Raw genomic sequence first — 9,069 nt, forward strand, 5'->3', positions numbered from 1 at the left:
CTCCTGGGTTAGATGGAGGTCCTGCACTCTGGCCAAGAACCGACGTGAGCGTTCAGACCTGGCTGACTGTTCTTCCCAGCAGATGTCCGGGAAGTTCAGGTCCCCCATGACTACCACATCCTTAGCCTTCACTACCTCTGTGAGCTGACCTGATTGAGTCTGTTCTGACATGCTGGAATTGCAGAATTCCAGGAATTCCAGTGCATCAGAGCAGCCTCCATGCTTGTGTATAGACACCCAAAGGTTTTAAGAGGGTACAGGATGGCCAGCTGGAAAATACTGACAGCTAAGAACTTGAGAACAAACAGTTGAATGGTTATAGGAGCATAGGACTGAAGACACTTCCTCTGTAATACTCCCGTTCCCCATCACAGGCAACCACATCATACAATCCATATATAGGAAGGCCAAACAAAACTTCTAAGACTGAAAACCACTGGAGAAGAGGATGAGGCAAACAAATATATGAAAGCCAATTCCTAGGAGAGCAAACCTGTGGTAGAATAACTGTTTACCCTTTGTTGAATTCCAGTTCATCCTCTATCTTTCCCCATTCCTATTAGATTTAACTTTAGTTTAGAGTAGGGGTGCTCAACCTCTGGCCCATGACCCTGTCATCTGGCCTGTGTGGCTTCATATAGGCCTGCAAATTTGGCAGTGGAGGTGGCATCGCTCCCTTGCCACCAAATTTGTGGACCCACAGGGAACCTCAGGCTCTGCATACTGGATCTGGTGTCTGATCTCAGTGCACAGGGCTAGCAGGGCGGCATGGGCCCCGAGACCCAATTAGGGCGGCGAGAGGGGCTGATGCCAGCCCCTGGGACCCAATCTCAGTGCATGGAAAGGGATGATGCTGGGCTCCCAGGGCCCAATCCTAGCACATGGGGCAGGCAGGGGGCAGTGCTGGGCCCCAGGGCCCAACCCAGCCCACAGATGGGCTCCATGCCACTCATTTGGCCTATGAGTCCAAAAAGTTGAGCACCACTGGTCTAGAGTCCCATTTATTTCCTCTTCCCTGACCTCAACAGGAACCCAAAGTGAGCTCTAGTCCCATCTTTTTCTTGGGCACTACACCCAATAAGTTCATCTCCTTCTCTAATCACAATGCTAATACCCCCTAACAGCAATAGTCTGCTGAGCTCATTTCTGCTGAACTCAATAAGGTTAGATAATATGCTGTTCCTTTCCTTCTGGAAAAGTCATAAACCCACTCATTACAGGCTGGAGGCTGATGCCATCAGTCTGGCTGTTCATAGGCCTACATTTAGGCAAGAAGAATGTGAATATGCTGCTTTCATAGCTTAACATGTATAGGACCAGTCCAGCAGTTGAACTGGATTGGCATATGGACACTTGAAGGACAACAGTAATTTAACAGTAAAGCTACAACTAAAACCTAGCATACAACAAGGGCTTTTACAAAAATCAATTTCTCTTCTATACCACACTGACAGCAATGGAGACCTCTTGTACAGATTCAATGTTAGCCAATGATTAATAGTAGCCTAAAGCAAAATTGGAGACAATTTTATTAATATAGCAACTATAATACACAAGACCAATCAAAATCGACATCTGGACTGTTGCTATGCCAGTGACAAACACCAGATCTTTTTTTTTTTTTTTTTTAAGTGTTTTTCCATAGGCCTAGTCATACACTGAACACATAATATTACTTCAGCAGGAACCCATAGTGAAAATTTTGGGGTAAAAAAACTTCAAAAGATGGGAGTAAGATGTGGAAGTAACATGTGTAATAACATATAGCTGATTTAATAATTTTTCATGCAGTTTGGAGTTGGTCTAAACTAGGATATTTGAATAATATCCTAGTGCTACAAAATTAATTCATGTTAACTTTAGCCACCATTTCTACTGCTTTGGTAAAAAGATATGAAAGAACAAAAAACGACCAACATACTTAATGTTAATTACATATATACACACACCTATACATGCATATACCCTCGTCCCCCAATTTCTGTGCTTAAGCTAAAAAGTGTAGGTTAGCAGATAAAATGTCTGCTGTTTTCTGAAATTTTATAGAAGTAAAACCCTGTTAAGCTTGTATTTTTTTGTAGAATTCTTATTTCTTTTTGTCAATGCAAGCAGAGATTGTTAAAGCAAAGTATCTGATCCCAAAACTTCAAGTTAAAACAATTCAACATTTTATACAGTATCTGTTACCACACTAAAAAGGGTTTACCTATTCAAATGGCCAGTTAAAATGTAACAGTTACTTGGTTAACTTGATTAGTATTTTTTATGCAACAGACATCTATAAAGAGCTGAGTTCTCCAATATGAAGGTTTTTGTTGTCAGTGCAAACACTGATCAAAAGGTAATGCATTTAACACTAAAAACAGTACAGTTCCCCTGGGAAATGTAAATATTCGGGTCACAGAAGGTAACTTACCTATGTCAATATCAGTAAAACCTTCAGCACTTATTGCATCCATTGTGCTTTTGTCTATAGTGTCAAGACAAAGGCTAGCAAGCTGTGGTTCATCAAATAATCGAGCCTAGAAATATAAAAATATACTCTGCACTCTCTCTTTGAGGTTGCAATCAAGAGATGCAAACAAATAATCAAAACAAGCACATGTTTTTATTCTGGAACAATTATATATTATGTTTAAATGCACTCAACTATCTGAAGTATTCCCTGAGTTTGTGTCTTGAAGGCCCTTATTTATGTACTTCGTTAAGATTTTCAACATATGAAGATTTTTCTTATTTTCTTTCCGTCTTATTGCTAAAAAAACTAATTAATTAGAAATAGTAGTGAAGGGAAAACAGACTTGCTATATATCAGTTTCCAATCAATTATGTATTTTAAAAATCCTACTTATTTATAAGGTTCTTTCCCCTCTAATAATGAATAAACTTAGAAAGATGCTTGAATTAGACAGCTGATATGTCATACCTCTACATATTATTAGGCTACCTAGCTAACTAATACTATGTAAAGTAATAACTATTTCAGGGCCACTAAACAATATTGTCATAACAGGCCAAAACTGCATTAACGTTACCTGAGTAAGAAGCATGAAGGCATTATCTGCTCTGAGGTGCTTAGTGAGAAATTCTACACAATGTGCTTCCAGGGCTGGGACTGCATACTTCTTGGCAGTATAAAGAGTGGTCATAACTGTTTCTGGACCGATTTGAACTTCATCTGAATAAAGAAACCTGGAAATCAATATACAAGTACAGAAGATAAATAAATAGTTGAGGGACAGTTAAACACATGAACTAAGTTTAAGAACATGATGATTGTATTGATAAAATCAAAATAATGCACTTCAATTTTGGTTCTTATTAAGATGTGGCACTGTATTAGCTTATGAAAGCTATAAAACAGCTATACCCAATGATGGCACACATTTGTGATTTGTTTTTAAATAAGACTCTGAGACTAATTTTTCTGTACTGGTAAAGACCTGCCAGAAGCTCTCTAAAGTATTAATAAATATTTCTATTCCTATACCTTTGCTCTGTCAGAACTGCATACTAGCTTGCCAGCCATGAAGAAACAAGCATCAAGGACTTCCACTGTAATAACATCTTATTTTGAAGTCAGCATTTTCCCCTCTGGGGGAAGTAGTATTTTAGCCAATGACCTTGAGTCTTCTATCCTTGCTGCAAAGACTGACATAGCAGAAACTCGGGCCTGGCTCCATTGTTTCTGAGACTGCAAGACACGTTGAGGCGTCAATGTGAACAGCAAACGGAGATACAGAATCTGTATCAAAGGCAACAGAGTCAGCTTTCCTGAACCGCTGTTTATATGTGGACACAGGACAGCAGCAAAATACTGATTCTGAAGTGACAGAAACACAGCTGATTCTGAGGTGCCAGTCAAAAGGTGGTGGGGATATTTGCTTTAGTAAAAGCAAAGCATAAAACAAACAGAAGAAAAAACCCACACATCTGTTTTTGCAAGCATCACTTAAAGAAAATACATCCAGGTCTATCACTAGTGCACCTTCTTTTCCAAATAAAAATTCAAATCTGCTTTTTGTTGCAGAAACATAGACCATTTTGTATTATATTAACAAAAAGCCTAACAAAAACAAAATTGTGTTCAAATATAATGAATAGATTCATACAGAGGTAAGAATTCCTTTTTTCATACATCTTGTTACTTTGGTATTGATTTCTTAATATAGAATAAAAGGTAAGAGAGGTGGGGAGGGTGCAATGGGTAAGAGGAAGTCAATGGACACACACACAGCTGACAGTCCAAGTGACGGCCTAGGAAGCCTTACTTTGCAAATAGGTAGACTAAAATAACTCAAAGCAATTTAAGGCACCAATTTTGTGATTTAAAACCAGCAACAACTCTCTTAGTTTTAACATACTGCAAGGAAACAACAGCCAGAGACCAACAATACAGGATCCAGCAACCTGTAGAAATGAAGCATTCAATATGACCACTGGATTTTAAAGTGCAGAAATGGTATCCACAATAGGACAGATATATCAAAGTACAGTAGCAAAGTTGGGTGATTAATTTCTTGTCTGTATGTTGCCAGTATGGCACAGTCCTTTGTATTTAGGCAGAACTAGGGCTATCAAATGTGACCCATGCCCTCACCCCTCTCAAGCCAATAGTTAGAAGACTGAAAGAGTGCTCAGCATGCAGTAATGAAAGGAACTGAAAATTTTTGTAAAATACACTGGTGAAATGAAGTGAGACCAGTCAGATTTCCCATCCTTCTGCTTTCCTATTCTCTGCAACTTGAAAATACACAAAAGAATTTTGGGGGGGGTGTTTTGGGTTTTTTCACAAATCAACTGATTCATAATGAATCAGAAATAAGTGCACTTGTGGCTTTGAAGTATTTTTAAATCAGGTTTTTGAGGTTTTATTTGCCAAGCTACTACTGTAATTAGCTGTTTTTCAAACTCTTTTGGCCTATGCCTAGAGCTTTCAAGAGAGGAATACTGGATAGTAAGCCAAAATCCTAACAGTTGTTTTATTCTTTAAGCTTTTCAGCTCTGCCAAATTTTTAAAGAACTGGTTTTTCCCTGAAAAAAAAGGTCTCAGAGTCTTCTCCTTCATTTGTTTGGTTACTTTCTATCTAAATTTTCTACCTAAAATGAAATGCAACAATACTTAAGTTTAAGCTTGGCTGTCACCTCCCATTACGTTTAGGCCAGTTCCTGAATACCTTAATTCTGAGGTCTCAAACTTAGCCTTACCCTTTGAGTGGGATCCAGACTGCAAGGCTTCTCAGGGGTCAGATCTGGGTCCAGCAATGTTAGGGAGCCATGGGGGGTTAATGCAGCCATTACTCCCCTCCCTCCCCCCACAGCAGACATAGGTCCCCAACAGGGATTCATCCCTGTTATGGATTTTGACAGTGGGCCCTACTCCCAAATTGACTGTCACTCTAGGAGGTCCCTAGCTGGATGCAGACCTGGACACCGGCATGGGCAAACCGGGGCTGGGGCCCAGACAGAAAGGGGGCCCAAAAATGAAAAAAAAAATTACAATTGCAAAAATAAGTTTTAATATTGAGCATATATGGGATTGGCAATGTTATCAATTGAGAATGAATTATTTAAAGACATTGATACCACAGCTGTGAGACTCTTTCAACAAGCCCGATTATTATTATCATTATCTCTGGCAAACGGGGCCCAGTACTAAAAGTACACCCAGGACCGCCAGGAGTCCAGGTACAGCACTGGCTGGCTGATGACAGCTCCATGAACCAGAAACAGCCTATAGGCTGGGGTGGGCAAAATGTGGCCCCAGGGCTGGATGCGGCCCGCCAGGCCATTCTATCCAACCCACGAGGCCCCTAAAAAAATTAGAAAATGAATATTTATCTGCCCTGTGCTGACTGTCATGTGGCCCTTGATGGCTTGCCAAAACTCAGTAAGCAGCTCTCTGCTCAAAATAATTGCCTGCCGCTGCTATAGGCTGTATATTTAAAACCTCTACCTTAGCTCTTCTGGGGCTGAGCTCTGGAGGCATTTATCAAAAGAGACGGGCAATTCAAACAAGCTATAAATGCTTTTCCTTTGGACAGAAATAAGTGTCCATGAAGGCAGACAGACAAAGCAGTCTTCTTTTACAGTATACAGGTAAAAAAGAAAGCGTTTACACTGTTCAGTTGCTAACTGGTATGTTTTTTAATGAGCTCTACTTTTGGAAGCTTAAATTAGGCTGTTTCAAATGGAAAAGACTAAATTTCATTATCATCACTTCTTCTACTTAAATTTGTTATATGCAAGATTTCACTTCCAATTATATACACAGAGCTGAAATTAACACAATTTTAAAAATAAGTTGGCTCTCTCTTTTTCTGTTTGCTAATTCAAGTGTTCAGCAGTCTGTCATACTGCAGGAATTGATGGCATCAAACTATAAAACAAACTTACACTTTTATCTCAGTAGTTGAGTACAGGGAATTGGTTGTAAAAAATCTTTGAAAAGAAATTATTTGTAATTTAAGACCTATAAATATTCTCAAGAAAAGACAGTGTACTTCAATCTTACAGAAGAAGGTTAGAGAGCCAAGTTAAGGCTTATGTTGCAACCTTAACCAGAAGATTTCTAAAGCCTGATCTACATTCGAAGTTTTGCTAGTATTTGTGTATCAGTTAGAGCTGTAATTTTTTGGCTTAATTCTGACTTCCTGGGCATTAAATAACACGGCCTTGTAAAAGATTACTAACATAAGTATGTTTGCCAACCAAGGTGAATTAGGTGCAATACCTGTATCCTCTTGCAGTCTATAGTGTAAGAACAGGGTTTTGTGTTCTGTTTTTTTGGATTTTTTTTCTTTTTATATGTGCATGTTTAGTACTTAAAAAAAAAAAGGTTTTTAGGAATCTATAAGAGGCAGAAAAAGCGTTCAGAACTGGAGAAACAGTCATTAGGACAACTATTTGTAAAGCTTTCTAAAACACAGTAGTCTGTGTTTCTAGTAAGATGCGTACAGCTTCAGGCACATTCTAATAGTGCAACTGGGCATGTCTACACATTCATTAATGTGCTCATTAATGGCTAACCAAGAACTAAATCAATGAGAAGTAACTTGCACTACTGCACAGCACACAGGTTTTTAGTGATGCTTACAAGGCAGTAGCCTAATACTACTGCGCAGTAGCATATTAGCAGGATTTTTGCCCAGCACATTACTGCACAGTGTTATTAGGCTACTGCGCAGTTAGTATCCCATGTAGATGCGCCCACTGTGTATTTCCAGACACGTTTTACTAGATTTTGGGCATGAAAAACATCACCAGCTTGTTGACATAACACTGTTTTAAGAAATATATACTAAAAAACACTGAATTAGCTAGACCTGTGGCTTATTACATCTTTTTACACTACTGTAGCTTTCAAAGGCCTCAGTCAGCCCTCTGCTCACAAACACATCCTATGGCCTAAAAGCTTACTTCTTCATTTTCAAACTCTGGCCTCCTCTTCATTATTGGTATTTTATATTCCACATCTCTTGGTCCACTTTTTAAAACCCTAGCCTTTCTTGGCTTAAATTTGACTTCTCCTTTCAGTTACAACCAAACCTTTTTTCAGATAAATCTTTGCATTATTAATATATGTTTCACTTCCTTTTTACTCTGAATGAAGAACAGCTTGCCTCTGGAGGCTTGTCTAACTTATACCAACTGTGCAGTTAATGCAGTAAAAGATAAATCCTTACCTTGGAAAACAGCAAACACATTTTTATCAGACGCCTGCTCTGCCCACCCTGTCACTCCCTCCTGGTGGGGAGTCATGCCAAGAAATGTGGTCCCTGTTTCCTCAGGGTGGGATGGGGACGTTCTGCTAAAGTCAATGTTAGGAAGCCTCTGATAAGAACTGGGAGGTGGGCATCAACTGCTGCTCTGCCTGACTAGGACCGTGCTAGACTTGCTACACATTTTTGTACAGTAACTTTATACTGTACTGGTTGACTAGTTTTAACAGCTGGGGACTCATTTTTATTGTGCAGTAATTACTTAGCACCCATGGCCAGTCTGCATTTATTGCTCAGTTCACTAGCAAATCATGCAATAATTACTTTGCACATGTGGCCAGTTTACATTTGTGCAGTTTACTAGTAAAACTGTGTAGCAAGTGCTTTGCATATGCATCTGGTCTACATTTATTGCATGGTTCACTAGCAAATTGTGTAAAAACTGCTTTGAATGTGCAGTCAGTCTACATTTATTGCACGGTTCACTAGTGAATCATGCAGTTACTTTGCATGTGCAGCCTGTCTACATTTATTCCATGGTTCATCAGCAAATCATGCAACAATTACTTTGCACTTGTGGCTGGCCTACATTTGTGCAGTTTACTAGCAAAATCATACAGTAACTGCTTTGCACATACAGCCAGTCTACATTTATTGCGTGGTTCACTAGCAAACTGTGCAATTACTTTGCATGTGCGGCCAGTCTACATTTACTGTGCGGTTCATTAGCAAATCATGCAATAATAACGTTGCACACGTGGCCAGTCTATATTTGTGCAGTTTACTAGCAAAATCGTGCAGTAATTACTTTGCACACACAGCCTGTCTACATTTATTGTGTGGTTCAGTAGCAAATTGTGCAATAACTGCTTTGCACATGTGGCTGGTCTACAGTCATGGCACGGTTCACTACGGAATCGTGCGGTTAGCTTGCACGTGCGGGTCCCCCCTGAACCTGCGGGGACCCGCCCGCCGAGGCCGGACGAGCCCCACCCGCTGACCTGAGCAGTGCGAGGAAGGCGGCGGGCTCCACGTCGGGCAGCTCGATCTCGGCCGAGGTGGTGGCCATGCCGCCGTTGAACATCGCGTCGAAGACGGCGCTGCCGGCCGCCAGCACGAAGCGGTGCGCGGGGATGCGCTGCTGGCCTGGGCCCGGGGCCCCGCCGCCGCCCGCGCGGGGGCCGCCCTTGCCCACCACGAAGTGCACGTCGCTCAGCAACTCGTTGGTGAACAGGAAGGCGAAGCGCTCCCGCAGCGAGCCCTTGGTGGCCTGCCAGTTGTACAGCGGCTCCCGCTGCAGCACCGCGCCCGCCTCCGCAGGGGGCGCCTCCGCGGCCGCGCCGCAGCC

General features: G+C 41.1%; 1 protein-coding gene across 1 annotated transcript in view; it reads right to left on the bottom strand.

Moving 5' to 3' along the window:
- The window catches only part of BTBD1 (BTB domain containing 1), a 17,147-nt gene extending 8,084 nt beyond the window's left edge, over nucleotides 1-9,063 (bottom strand). The window contains exons 1-3 of the mRNA XM_019533684.1: nucleotides 8,723-9,063; nucleotides 3,036-3,192; nucleotides 2,417-2,522 (exon numbers count right to left, since the gene is read on the bottom strand). Coding sequence (XP_019389229.1) covers nucleotides 2,417-2,522; nucleotides 3,036-3,192; nucleotides 8,723-8,805 — 346 coding nt within the window. The 5' untranslated portion in view covers nucleotides 8,806-9,063. The remainder of the gene's footprint in view (nucleotides 1-2,416; nucleotides 2,523-3,035; nucleotides 3,193-8,722) is intronic.
- Nucleotides 9,064-9,069: the final 6 nt, after the last annotated feature.

The sequence above is a fragment of the Crocodylus porosus genome, unplaced genomic scaffold (genome assembly GCF_001723895.1).
Source record: "Crocodylus porosus isolate Cpor-Errol unplaced genomic scaffold, CroPor_comp1, whole genome shotgun sequence".
Classification (NCBI taxonomy): domain Eukaryota; kingdom Metazoa; phylum Chordata; order Crocodylia; family Crocodylidae; genus Crocodylus; species Crocodylus porosus.